At 40.9% G+C, this 13,542-nt stretch overlaps 1 protein-coding gene and 1 pseudogene across 1 annotated transcript; both read left to right on the forward strand.

The window, feature by feature from the left end:
• Window positions 1–1,820: 1,820 nt before the first annotated feature.
• On the forward strand, window positions 1,821–2,774 carry LOC120221460 (olfactory receptor 56A4). The gene has a single exon (XM_039218855.1). It carries the CDS (start codon window positions 1,833–1,835, stop codon window positions 2,772–2,774), a length of 942 nt encoding a protein of 313 aa, XP_039074786.1. The 5' UTR covers window positions 1,821–1,832.
• Window positions 2,775–10,922: 8,148 nt separating this feature from the next.
• Window positions 10,923–11,871, forward strand: LOC120221453 (annotated as a pseudogene).
• The last annotated feature ends 1,671 nt before the right edge of the window (window positions 11,872–13,542 follow it).

Genomic DNA, 13,542 nt, shown 5'->3' on the forward strand with positions numbered 1-13,542 from the left:
TCTGTGTGTGTGTGTGTATTTTATAACCTACATTTTGAAAGTCTGGGATTTTGGAGTGAAAGAGGACCTTGGATCTTATCTTCTCTGGAAGCTGTTCTAGCACCTTCTTTCACACAATTTATTCTTTCTGAAGAGATTTGTCATATAGGACAGATGAGCAGGATCAATAATCCCACTCATACTGATTATTTGCTCCCTGGGCTCTCTCTTTTAGTCTGTCCTGACTCCCTGGCTCTCTTCTGCTTCTTTGGCTGTGACAGCCCTTGCTGCCACTCTTTTTAGTACTTGGTCACTCTGTTCTTTGTTTAGTAGTGAGGTAAATAAGATGGTACTCAGCAAAAGAAACAACTATATCAAAGTAGATGAGCGTACATATCATAGATTACATATAGATAGGATAATTGGATTTGGGCCATAAGGAATCACAGATAATGTTGCTTACCAGATAAATGGATCCTGTATAGGTTTATATACTTGAACTATGCTTATTAGTTAGCTCCTAATCTATGTTTGGTGAGCCTACTGGTGTATCCTCAGGACTGATTGTCTCTGTCACCAAAATATGAAATTCATAGGCTTTTCTTTTTTTAAAAAACTTTTTAACATTTATTTATTTTTGAGAGAGAGAGAGAGAGACAGAGCTTGAGAGGGGTAGGGGCAGAGAGAGATGGAGACACAGAATTCGAAGCAGGCTTCAGGCTCCAAGCTGTCGGCATAGAACCCAACATGGGACTCGAACTCATCAATGGTAAGATTATGATCTGATCCCCAATCAAATGCTTAACTGACTGAGCCACACAGGTGCCCCTGAAACTCATAGGGTTTTCTAAAGAATCCAAATCAAAGAAAGCTCTTGAACTTCACAAAGAGAAAACAAAGCAAATAACCCAGAAAGAGTGATAAAGACTATGCTTTTAAAAGTGAAATCCTGGGGCACCTAGGTGTCCCAGTCGGTTGAGTGTTGGACTCTTGGTTTCTGCTTAGGTCATGATCTCAGGATGTGTGGGTTTGAGCCCTGCATTGGGCTTAATGCTAGGGTGAAGCCTACTGAGGATTCTCCCTCCCCCTCCCTCTGCTCTTCCCCTGCTCCTTGGCACTCTCTCTCTCTCTCAAAATAAATACACTTTTTTTTAAAAAGTGAAATCCTGTTTGGTACTAGAAGATATTACTCTTCTTGGGTGGAATCAAGGGATGCCCCACCTCCAATTCAATGTTTTTTGAAAATGAAAATTAGAAACCCTGAAGTCAGGCCTTGTCCAAGCCTATGGAGTAGGGGGATGGGCTTTTGGAGGACCTCCATGTATTCTGCTGAGCAGAGCTCTCCAAAAGCTATTCCTTCTAAACTGAAAAAAGTCAGGGCTTGGTAAGTAATTGTGCCTGTTGAGGCTAAATATTGTATAGTGGCTGAAAGGAGAGACTTTAAAGTCAGACTCTTTTGTCATAGTCTTGGCTTCACTACTTACTTGCTGTATAATTTTTATTGAAGAAGTTTGCTTCTCTTTGCCTATTCCTTTTAATTATCTGGATAATTAGGATAACAATATTATTTACTCTTAAGTGTTTTTTAAAGGATGAAATGTGCTAATGAATAAAAACATTTGGCATAACGTGTAGCACATGATAACTGTTCAGTTAAATGCCAGCAAAATATTGATATGATGGTGGTGATGATGATGATGATCATGATTATCCAAAAACTTCATTGAGACAGGTTAAGAGACCCAATAGAAACTTGAATTTTACTACATATAGAACACATGTTTTCTATGTTAATGTATTTTGTCCTAAATTTTAAGGGACTCTGGATTTTTAGCCTGTACAGAGTACTTTACATGGCCCCATCCAGCAACTACTCCACTGGTCCAGTCTCTGAATTCCTCCTCATCTGCTTCCCTAACTACCAGAGTTGGCAGCACTGGCTGTCCCTGCCCCTCAGCCTCCTCTTCCTCCTGGCCATGGGGGCCAACGCCACCCTCCTGCTCACCATCTGTCTGGAGGTGTCTCTGCATGAACCCATGTACTACCTGCTCAGCCTGCTCTCCCTGCTGGACATTGTGCTCTGCCTGACTGTCATCCCCAAGGTCTTGGCCATCTTCTGGTTTGACCTCAAGTCCATCAGCTTCTCTGCCTGCTTCCTTCAGATGTTCATTATGAATTGCTTCCTTGCCATGGAGTCCTGCACATTCATGGTCATGGCCTATGACCGCTACGTGGCCATCTGCCACCCACTACGATACCCTTCCATAATCACTGACCATTTTGTGGTTAGAGCTACCATATTTGTTGTGGCCAGGAATGGCCTCTTTTTCCTTCCTGTTCCTGTCCTTTCTTCCCGGCTCAGATATTGTGCAGAGAACACCATCAAGAACTGCATCTGCACTAACCTGTCTGTGTCTAAACTCTCCTGTGATGACATCACCTTCAACCGGCTCTACCAGTTTGTGGCGGGCTGGACCCTACTGGGCTCTGACCTCATCCTTATTGTTCTCTCCTACTCCTTCATCCTGAAAGCTGTGCTAAGGATCAAGGCTGAGGGTGCTGCGGCCAAGGCCCTGAGCACATGCGGTTCCCACTTCATCCTCATCCTCTTCTTCAGCACAGTCCTGCTGGTTCTGGTCATCACTAACCTGGCCAGGAAGAGGATTCCCCCAGATGTCCCCATCCTGCTCAACATCCTGCACCACCTCATCCCCCCAGCTCTGAACCCAGTTGTTTATGGTGTGCGGACCAAGGAGATCAGGCAGGGAATCCAGAAGCTACTGAGGAGGTTGTAAGAAGTAAAAAGGATCATATCCACCTTTGGAATTGCTAATGAAAGTCAGCAGTTATTTTCATGTTGGAAAGGAAATTTAATTTTAAATCCTGGAATGAGTTCTGATTCTCTTTCTTCTTGGTGTATCAGACAACAATGAAAACTTTCTTCTGAGAATCCTTTTTCCTGTTGCTTCAGGGGAAATCTTCCTTGCCTGGATTCGGTGCTCACTTGGGAATTTTCCCTGACTGCTCCTTATCTGAGGGTCTTGCCAAGCCTTAGCCAAGTGAAGCTGGATTACAGTGGGAGTGTTTGGCAGTTAAAGAAACAAACTTTAAGGGTACCTGGCTGGTTCATTCGGCTAAGAATCTGACTTTGGTTCAGGTCATGATCTCATTGCTCGTGAGTCTGAGCCCCATATTGGGCTCTGTGCTGACAGCTCAGAACCTGGAGCCTGCTTTGGATTCTGTGTCTCCCTCTCTCTCTGCCCCTCCCCTGCTTGTGCTCTGTCTCTCTCTGTCTCTCAAAAATAAACATTAAAAATTTTTTTTAAAAAAGAAACAGGGGCGTTTGGGTGGCTCAGTCAGCTAAGCATCCAACTTCTGCCCAGGTCATGTTCTTATGTCTTGTGGGTTCGAGCCCCGCGTTGGGCTATGTGCTGACACTTAGCTCAGAGCCTGGAGCCTGCTTCAGATTCTGTGTCTCCCACTCTCTCTGACCTTCCCCTGCTCACGCTGTCTGTCTGTCTGTCTGTCTCTCTCTCAGAAATGAATAAAACATTACAAAATAAAAAATAAAAAGAAACTTTATGCTTAAGGAGATCTGCTTTTCCCTTGATTTGCAAAGAACATAGATGCCTCTCCTACCTCCTGTTTCAGACATGACTTTTGTGTTGTGAAGGGTCGATTGGGATGATGTATAACCATTAACCCCAGAACTTTGGTTCTGGGGGTTGAGTGCTTTATTTTGAACATTCCTGACTCTCTTTTTTTGGCACCTGTGGCAGATCTGTCATCTTCTGGCTCCTCAGATCCTTTCAGACTCTGTTAAAATTTTCCATTTGTGTGACTTCTCTGGGAGCATCTTGTCCTACCTTCCCTCTCTCCCTCCCTATTCCTCCTTCTGTCTCTCCCTCCCTTCCTTCCTTTCTTCCTCCTCCCTCCCTCCCTCTCTCCCCCTACTTCTTTCTTTCTTTCTTTCTTTCTTTCTTTCTTTCTTTCTTTCTTTCTTTCTTTCTTTCTCTCTCTCTCTCTTTCAAGATTCTTCAGACTTTTATTTGTAAAGGAGATAAAAATTTTTTAGGGCATTTTTTGGAGTGGCAGAGTTGTATTGTTTGAAATGTATGTTCTTTACCTCATTATCTTCATGACTCTGTAATCCTCACTTTATGCCATATACCTCCTATAAGGAACTTAGAACTTTCCATCACTTTTCAGGCACCATCCTTTCCCTACTCTGACCTGCTCATCTTAGGCACAGCTCAGCTATCCAGTTCATTCCCTCTATTTCTCTGTTTGCTTTAGCCTGAATTCTGAATAGTGGCTGGTATAACTGTCAACACTTTTTCCATAATGGCATGGAAGCTCTAGGGTTTGATTTTCACAGATAAGTGCATTCCATTATTTTCAGTCCCCTCCTTAATAATTCACATGTTAGTCCAGTGTTTCCAAGGAATATTTTATAGTAGCCAACATTTCATCTTGTGGATGAAAATTAAGTCCATGTTTTCCCCCAAGCATCATTTGGAGAATGTTCCTGTTGTGGACGAAATGACACAGAGGACAAGACACACACAAAAGACAGACACAGACACAACTCTGGCTGGAGGAACAATTCTATGCAAGCCCCTCTTGTGGCTTATTTTATACCCGGTAACTGGATACAAACTGAAATCTACAAGATGCATTCCTTTACCAATTAAGGGCAAGTTTCAAACATTTCAAGGACGGGGGGGAGCAAAGGGAGGAAGCGACCACAACATGTTTACTAAGAGGCCTGCCCACAATTCCAGGCTTCTCCTTACTTCTAAAAAGGGCATGTTCCCTCGTTTGCCAGCGGACCATTAAACTTGGATATTGTGTGCAGGCCTCCTGGCAGAGCATCCTGTTTGCAGGCATGCCTTGCCCAGGCAGGGAGCCCCATGTGCAGGCACGTCCCCGCGTCCCTAACCACGCTTTCTTGTGGTCACTGTTGGGCTCCCACAGTTCCAAATTGGACTATCCTACTTTCTTTTGTATTAAAACTTGTCTTTGATGAATGACTTATATTTAAATTTAATGTTCATATCCCATTTGTTGAAGGTATATATTTTGCAACAGTAACCCTTTTTTCTTCTCTTAGGTACCTCTGTGTTTTGGCTCTAACAGACTTTCAGACTTATCTCGAACTTTTTTTGTTTACCCTATTGTAGCCAAAGTGAACAGCTCACGTTTCCCCGAACATTTCCTCTTTGTGTTTGCTTTCCATCTTTAATCGTTTGACCCTTTCTACACCAACTTTCATTTACTAGTATTATCACTGCTGAACCCCATATTTCACTCGAAGCGAAAGTTGAACACTGCTCTGCACAGGAGGTCTTCCTTTCATGACTCAACTGGAATCACTACTGTAGCATCTTGAGTAGCTGTATGTCTTTCTTTGATGGTATCATGAGCTTCTTTTAGGTTGAGAGAGTATTTCATTCATCTTTTTAATTCTGCATGATTACTTTTATACTTCTTTATATAGGGGAATTTAGAATAAAGATATGGCTGAATAAGGTGAAACGTTTCATCAGTGCATGTCTTATCCCGCCCTCCCTTTGAAAACTACTTGGGAACAAGGATCAAATCTTATACTTATATGTATACTTATAGTATCTAACACAGAGACTGTTTTTAGCCAGCACTAAATGAAATTTATATAGTGAATCCCCCTAGGGTTGGAATAATCAGAGTAATTGGGATTTGATTCTCAGATAAACCAATTCAACTAAATTTGCTAGTTCAGGTTTTATGAACTTTGGCTAAACTTTTTTATTATTGGTGATAATAATCCTTATTTCTTATTATTGTTTTGAAGAGTAAATAAACTGTGAAAATTTTTGTTTAGTATTTTGAATGTGTGCACCTTAATTACATAGACATTAAATTAGTTATTATTATTATTATTTTTTCTAAGCACACTACTTCTCTTTGCTACCCTCTGAATCAGAGGCAGATCATTGTCTCACACCACATTTACCTTGGGGTAGAAGATATCCATGTCATTTTGTCCTTCAATGACCCTGCAGTCATTTTATTACTAGTATATTTTCTTGAGAAATCTTTTACCTATATGAGAGTCATCCTTGTGAAACCCCAGACTATTGGACACCCCATAAAACTGTCAGTTGAGTATATTCTATTCCTATCTGTTTGAGTCTGAGTATGCCATGATGTTACCTACAAGCATACCTTCTGGAACTGCAAAGGGCAGCCATGGGTGATATGTGGCTATGATACCATCCAGCGCTCACATCCTTTGAGGCTATCTGGCTTCCAGGGTCACCTGTCCCCCATCTGGACATACCAGTCATGAAACAGTCTGCTCTTACCACACCCGGAAAGCTGCTGTAGTCAATTATCTTACTGATTTGTGGTCACATAGTGTGTAGATGTGTGATTGCTTTGCAGCCTTTGCCCAGGGCAATAGAAAGGAATATCACTTAGTTTACCTGTAAAATAGATGAAGAAATAAAGAGAGAATACAATGCTATATCACATATCGTCTCCATGGACTCCTTAGTTTATTCTAATTTCCTTTTTTTAGGGTAGAAGATATCCTAAAATTTCTCTCAGAACCAACTGTGACTTGGCACTCCATCTGAGAAAAAGCTGCAAAGCTATTCTCTGCTTTAGAAGTGTTCTTGATTCTGGATAGAAAAGTGAGATGGTATCATTCTTTGGTGTCATCACCTTTTTTTGCCTTTCTCTTCTATATCATAATTTCATCTTTCTGTATGTATTATTCTGTCCTAATTTAGCTCTAACTGAGTGAGGACTTCTGGTTCTGGCACATGAATGATACATGAATCAGGCAGTAGCAAGAACCTCCCTGGGATGTTCCCTTCTGTTCAGGAAGAGGTGGAAAGGTTAGAACAATAAGGTACGGCAGGATTACCTTAATCCAGGTATTACTTAGGGCAATACTAACATGGCCAGGTGAGGTGAGGCTGATATCCAACCCCAAATTCCCTTTGGAAGACACAGAGACAAGGTCAAAGCAAAAGAGGTAGTGTTTTGCCCAAGTGTGTCTGTCCCATCATCTGAAACGTGATTGAAGCCCCATCCTTGGACTCCTTCCTTGTGAGGTGGGAAAGACAGAGGAATATGTCTCTGTGTTTTTCTAGTATAAGATATACCCTTCCCACTTAGAAAATCTGAGCTCAGAGAGGGTGTGCTCCAATTCCCTTCCTCCTATTTCTGGCACCTGGAAGCTTTCTGTGCCATTTCCCCTCACTATCACACATGCTCAGGTGAAGCCTTTACTCACCCACTGAGTGAGTTACATTTTCATGTTCTTATCATGCCCTATCATTAATAATAGCAAGTGTTTCAATTGTCCTCTTCTATTTCCAGTTAAGCCACTGCACTATGGATAATAAAAGAAATGATATGTCCATAACGTGCTATGCTGTATGGCCCATTTCTGTACACTGGCCATAATAAAATGGTCCCAGTTTAAGGATATTGTTAAATTCTCATTCAATCATAATTTTTCCGAGAGTACACTTAAGGTCTGAAATAAATTTCTCTGTTTTAAGTCTAGAAATATTTGTTTTTTGAACATATATGCTCTTCATTTAGAAGCACCCTCCTCCCAAAAGTTTTCTTCAACTCTCTCCTTGTTCACTGCTCCTCCCATGTTAGATTTTAGATTTTGTCTTCTGTTGTCTTCTTTGCTTTCTTCCCCTTGTATCCCCCTGAGAATATGCACCTTAGACTCTAGGTTCAGATGGCTTAAAATGGCCTTAGCCTCTGTGAGCTGTGGGGAGGGAAGAGACAGGATGGAGCTTAGGGCAATGAAAATAGCCTCTGGAGCCCCTGAAGGGCTGGGGTAGGTGATGCAGTAAGCAGTCATAACTAGCAGCAGTTCAGCGTGGTCTCCTCAAGCTGGTAGGTCTGGTTTAGAGGTAGGAAAACCATGAAGATGGGGGTGATGAAGCACCCAAACCTCCAGGTATTCAATATTCAATATAAGCAGGGGAAGGAATTCTCCTGGTAGGACTGTAGCAGGTCTGATGCTACAGATTCAGATTCTACCAATCTCTCCAAATCTGGTGCATCACTGCTTTTATGTAGGGGCAAATTTTTCTAGTATAAGCTATACTATTCCTAATTAGAAAAGCTGTGATAAGGGTGAGTATTCTTGAATTAAATCTATACCTTCATTATTACTTATGGCAACTAGAGACCAGGGATTTATATTCTCAACGGAAATTCAGGTACCTAACAGAAGATTGCCCTGGAAACACCAGATGGGATAGGACCAGTAATCCCAGTTGCCTTAATTACTCCCTCTTGGTCTTCCCCTCTCATCCTGCCTTGCCTCCCAGTGTTTTTTCCTGCTTCTCTGGCTGGGTCAGAATATTTTCCATTACTCAAATTACCATGCTGTCCAGGAACCCCCAGAACTAGATATGGAGTCACTTCTTTATTTTTGGTCCACTGATTCAAGAAAAAGAACATAATAACCAATTGGAAACAAAGCAGATGAGTTTATAGGAATAGATTTATTTCTTTAAGGTAAATGAAATCTGTCTGCAAGTAAGTTTGTATGGTTGGACTAACGGGGTGAATAGTTTTTGTTATCCCTGAAGCTATAGCTGTTACCTAATTCTGATTTTTACCCTCTGAACTTCCACTTTTTTGTCACCATTTGTTAATAAAACCTAGTTCCAGGCCCCAAATGTATCTTATCTGGAGGAATGGTCTTCCTATGACCACATGTGGGATATCTGGACATTCTGGCACTCTCTCTCTCACCATTTATGGTGACATTGACAAAACATTTAAACCTCACTGATTTAAAGTGGGGGTCAGGGCAAGAGTGATATCTAATCCAAGTCAAGGAGGTCAGGGTTGCTGGAAAGTCCTAATTTCTGGTAGAAGCATCTGTGGTACCTAAGCTGGGAACTCTGGACACATTGATTATTTCTGTTCTTAATGATTTCCATCTTGAAGTTTGAAAGATCAATTTATTGAAGAATCTCTAAAGAAAATTTGATGGGGAGTATTTAAAAAGAAAATAAAAATTATAACTTTAAGCTGCCCCAAAATGAATGGAATTTCTCTATATAACCCAAGTTATAGATACCATTTTGCCAACACACAGAGTAAACTCATGTTAGGCAAAATACATGAGAAATGTTTAGTTTTCCAGAACTCTGGACCTGTGCTAATACAGCCCACATCCAGTTCACATGTAGCTACTGAGCACTTGAAATGTGGCAAGTCAGAATTAAATGTGCTAGATGTGTAAAAATGTACCTAATTTTGAAGACTTCATGCAAAAACAAAAACAAAGAATGCAGAAAAGCTCTATAATTTTTTTTATTGACCCATGTTGAAGTGATAATATTTTGGATAATTTGAGTAAAATAACATATTATTAAAATTAATTTCATAATTTCCTTTGAATTTTTAAGGTGTCTACTAGAAATGTAAAATTATGTATGTGTCTCACAATGTATTTCTATTGGAATCGCTGCTATAGATGATCTGGAAACTGATAATATATTAGGCAAAATAGAGGAGCAAAATTATTTCTTCCAATTTCAAAATATGTCTTCAAATATTTATACTTACCTTATCTTCTTACCTCTCAGAAAAGACAGGAAATCTGACTCTAGGAGACTCTAACACTCACTAGAACTTCTGCCATTACTGATAAAAATTGGCTCATTTGGGGCACCCTCAGAGTGTCACTGAGCATGCCACCTAATATTCAGAGATAAGCCTTATGGCAGCCAAATAAAAGATTATCTCAGAAGTGTCTTAAATGCTTATAACCGGTTAGGGTTTATCAGGCCAGGAACCCATGTGAACCTGCTCAGTCTGGGTTTGTGACTGACAGAGAATCCACATGGAGTCAGGTGAAGACAGAAGTTGCTGCTGCCCCCACAACCACCATTGGGCAGTGGCATTGGACGCAAATGGCTGACTCCTGCAATTTCCTATTCTTATTCCAACTGCTTGCCTAAGATATTAGGAAACATTTTCATACCTTCTGATCTCAAAGTCTAGTCTTTATATTGTTAAAGTTTATTTATTTAATTTTGAGAGAGAGAGAAAGATAGTGAGAGGGAGGGGCAGAGAGAGAACAAGAGAGAGAGAATCCCAAGCAGTCTCCACACTGTTAGCATGGAGCCCAACATGGGGCTCAACCTTATGAACCATGAGATCATGACCTGAGCCAAAATCAAGAGTAGGACAATTAACTGATTGAGCCACCCAGGCGCCCCAAAGTCTATTCTTTTCTAGACTTCTCTAAGATGCTGTTTCCTGTACAAATGATAGTCTTAATTGTATTGAAGTCTTTAGGTGTTTCATGGTGGTGCATGTAGTCTTGATTTCTCCTTTGCCTATGTCTTCTCTTGGAAGAGGGACAGGGGCATGGACTTTTGTAGGGCCTATGGTTGATCTCCTCTAGAGTAGAGCCTGCATAGGTGTTTTTGTTTATAGAGACAGATGTAGGTAATGGCTAAGAGTTTCAGCTGCAGATTCAGACTTCATAATTTCAGGTCATGGCTTCACTACTGTGATTTTAATAAAATGAATTTACTTACCTTTGTCCTTGTTTCCTCATCTGTAAAACTGGGCTAAAAATGGTATTTTAGTATAAGGAGGATGATCATGTAATTTATCAGTCAAGTTGGGAAACGATTAAGATTGACAAGGGCATAAATAGGAATTATCCCAGGCAAGTAGGAAATACGGTCATCCTACTATCATCCTTCCTGTAAGATTTATAACAGAATGGATTGGTTTATATTTATAAAGCACTTAGAATAGTATCAGACACTTAACTATGATTACCTGAAGTGGTTACTTGAAAAATAAGTTACTTCTCCATGGGTATTCATATTGTCTGAATGGATTTATTCTTGTCTTACCCTTCAAGGTTTTCTGAAGTGTCAATAGAGATCAAGACACTTTACATGACCTCACCCAACAACTACTACACTGGTCCAGTCTCTGAATTCCTCCTCATCTGCTTCCCTAACTACCAGAGTTGGCAGCACTGGCTGTCCCTGCCCCTCAGCCTCCTCCTCCTCCTGGCCATGGGGGCCAACGCCACCCTCCTGCTCACCATCTGTCTGGAGGTCTCTGCATGAACCCATGTACTACCTGCTCAGCCTGCTCTCCCTGCTGGACATGGGACTCTGCCTGACTGTTATTCCCAAGGTCCTGGCCATCTTCTGGTTTGACAATAAATCTATTAGTTTCTCATTCTGCTTTCTTCTGATGTTTATTAAGAATAGTTCCATGGCCATGGAGTCCTACACATTCATGGTCATGGCCTATGACCGCTACGTGGCCATCTGCCACCCACTACGATACCCTTCCATAATCACTGACCATTTTGTGGTTAGAGCTACCATATTTGTTGTGGCCAGGAATGGCCTCTTTTTCCTTCCTGTTCCTGTCCTTTCTTCCCGGCTCAGATATTGTGCAGAGAACACCATCAAGAACTGCATCTGCACTAACCTGTCTGTGTCTAAACTCTCCTGTGATGACATCACCTTCAACCGGCTCTACCAGTTTGTGGCGGGCTGGACCCTACTGGGCTCTGACCTCATCCTTATTGTTCTCTCCTACTCCTTCATCCTGAAAGCTGTGCTAAGGATCAAGGCTGAGGGTGCTGCGGCCAAGGCCCTGAGCACATGCGGTTCCCACTTCATCCTCATCCTCTTCTTCAGCACAGTCCTGCTGGTTCTGGTCATCACTAACCTGGCCAGGAAGAGGATTCCCCCAGATGTCCCCATCCTGCTCAACGTCCTGCACCACCTCATCCCCCCAGCTCTGAACCCTGTTGTTTATGGTGTGCGGACCAAGGAGATCAGGCAGGGAATCCAGAAGCTACTGAGGAGGTTGTAAGAGGTAAAATGGGTAAGAACTAACCTGGGGAATAGAAATTGATAACGGGGAATTGTTTTCATGATGCATAGGAAATTTGAACAGTTACTGCAGGAATAAGTTTGGACTTCACATTCTCTAAATTTTCAGTTGAGTTATGGAGATATTCATATTCTGGCTCCAGTTTTCTCTGCACTGACTTGAACCTTAGTTTTGCATTATGGAGTTATCTGGAAGTTTTCCTTGGCCTCACCTGTGTGAGAGGAACGTGTCAAGCCATAATTACAGGAACTTTATTAGAGAGATACTGTTTTTCAAATAAAGAAAAAATGGTATTCCACTCACTTTCAGGGCCTCTCAGTTTCCTCAATTGCTTAATACTTTGATATGTATTAGATCTCTGGACACAGTTCAAACTGGATATTAGATCTCTTGGTTCTACCTGATACAGTTCAAGCTGGTTTTGTGTCATGAATGGGTCTCCAGTAAAGACAGAAGTTGGCTCCAGAACTTTGATTCTAATGTGAGAGAATGACATGTGTCCCCTGCTGCCTTCTCTAAGCCCTGATATTGTCAATATATTTATTTAATGCCACTTCCTCGTAGTATGAATTGTATGTAATTCTTTCCTTAATTTTTAATGAATTAAAACATTTTAAGATGACTCATTTTTGTATGTGTGCACTTTGTTTCAAGTGAAAGTGTGTATCCTATTTTCAGATGTGCTTCACTAACTTGTGTTTTTTTCCTATCCTATATGCCTTTTCCATCAGCCTTCAGGCACTAGCTGCATCCCCACTTTTTCTGTTTATCTTAGTTATACAGTTAGACTGACTTATTGATTCTGCTTTCAGCTCTGTTGTGTCAATCCTCATATCCTGTGCTCGTGCAAGATAGTGTCCTCTGGGATCCAGGCATCCATATTAGTGGGTTATTTGAAGAAAGATAGGTGTGTTTCATTCTTTGCAATTCCCTTCCTACGTATGCCCTGAAAATGGTAGGGATTCAGATATTGGCCTGTATTTCCTGGGATTAATTTACATTGGCAACAGGTCCCCCTTTGGGATACTGAGAGCCTCACATATAAGAGCCATTTGAGAATGTATTTTAACATACCTGACTGACCTATGATGAAGCTAGTCATTTTGGGGAGATTTATAAAATAATTTATCATCCCCATACTATTGTCTTTACCAAAGTAATAGCTTTGATTCACTCTCTCTTCTCTGTTCCATAAGTCCAAAGACTGATTCTAACCAAAGTATAAACTTCTCAAGAACTGTTCTATTCACCCATCATTTTAGTTGTCCCTAGCTCATTATTTTCAGATTATGCACACTGATATATTTTCTTAATTCTTAAAGTCTATGTTTAAGAATCTTCTTCCATATAGAAAACCAGTACTAGTGTCTTCATTTGACAAACTGTAAATTTCAATGGAAACTCCACCTACTTTAAATCCTTCCCTTTATTCACCCCAGCAGAATTAATCTATTTTGAGCCACGTATGTATCTCCCTCTGATACTAGATTCTTAATTCCTCTGAATTTGTTGAAGAGTTTTATTTGTCTTAACTTTATATACTTAGAGCTGGTAACACAATTATTTACATATTTGTTATTTTGTTGAACTAAAGTGAATAACTCATATATGCATACTTGGTTTCTTATTTCCTCTGAAAACTTCTTAGGG

The sequence above is a fragment of the Hyaena hyaena genome, unplaced genomic scaffold (genome assembly GCF_003009895.1).
Source record: "Hyaena hyaena isolate Hyena2069 unplaced genomic scaffold, ASM300989v1 scaffold_779, whole genome shotgun sequence".
NCBI lineage: Eukaryota > Metazoa > Chordata > Mammalia > Carnivora > Hyaenidae > Hyaena > Hyaena hyaena.

What these genes read in the sequence shown, in the direction of transcription:
- LOC120221460 (XM_039218855.1), top strand. Translation starts at nt 1,833, where the DNA reads ATGGCCCCATCCAGCAACTACTCCACTGGTCCAGTCTCTGAATTCCTC.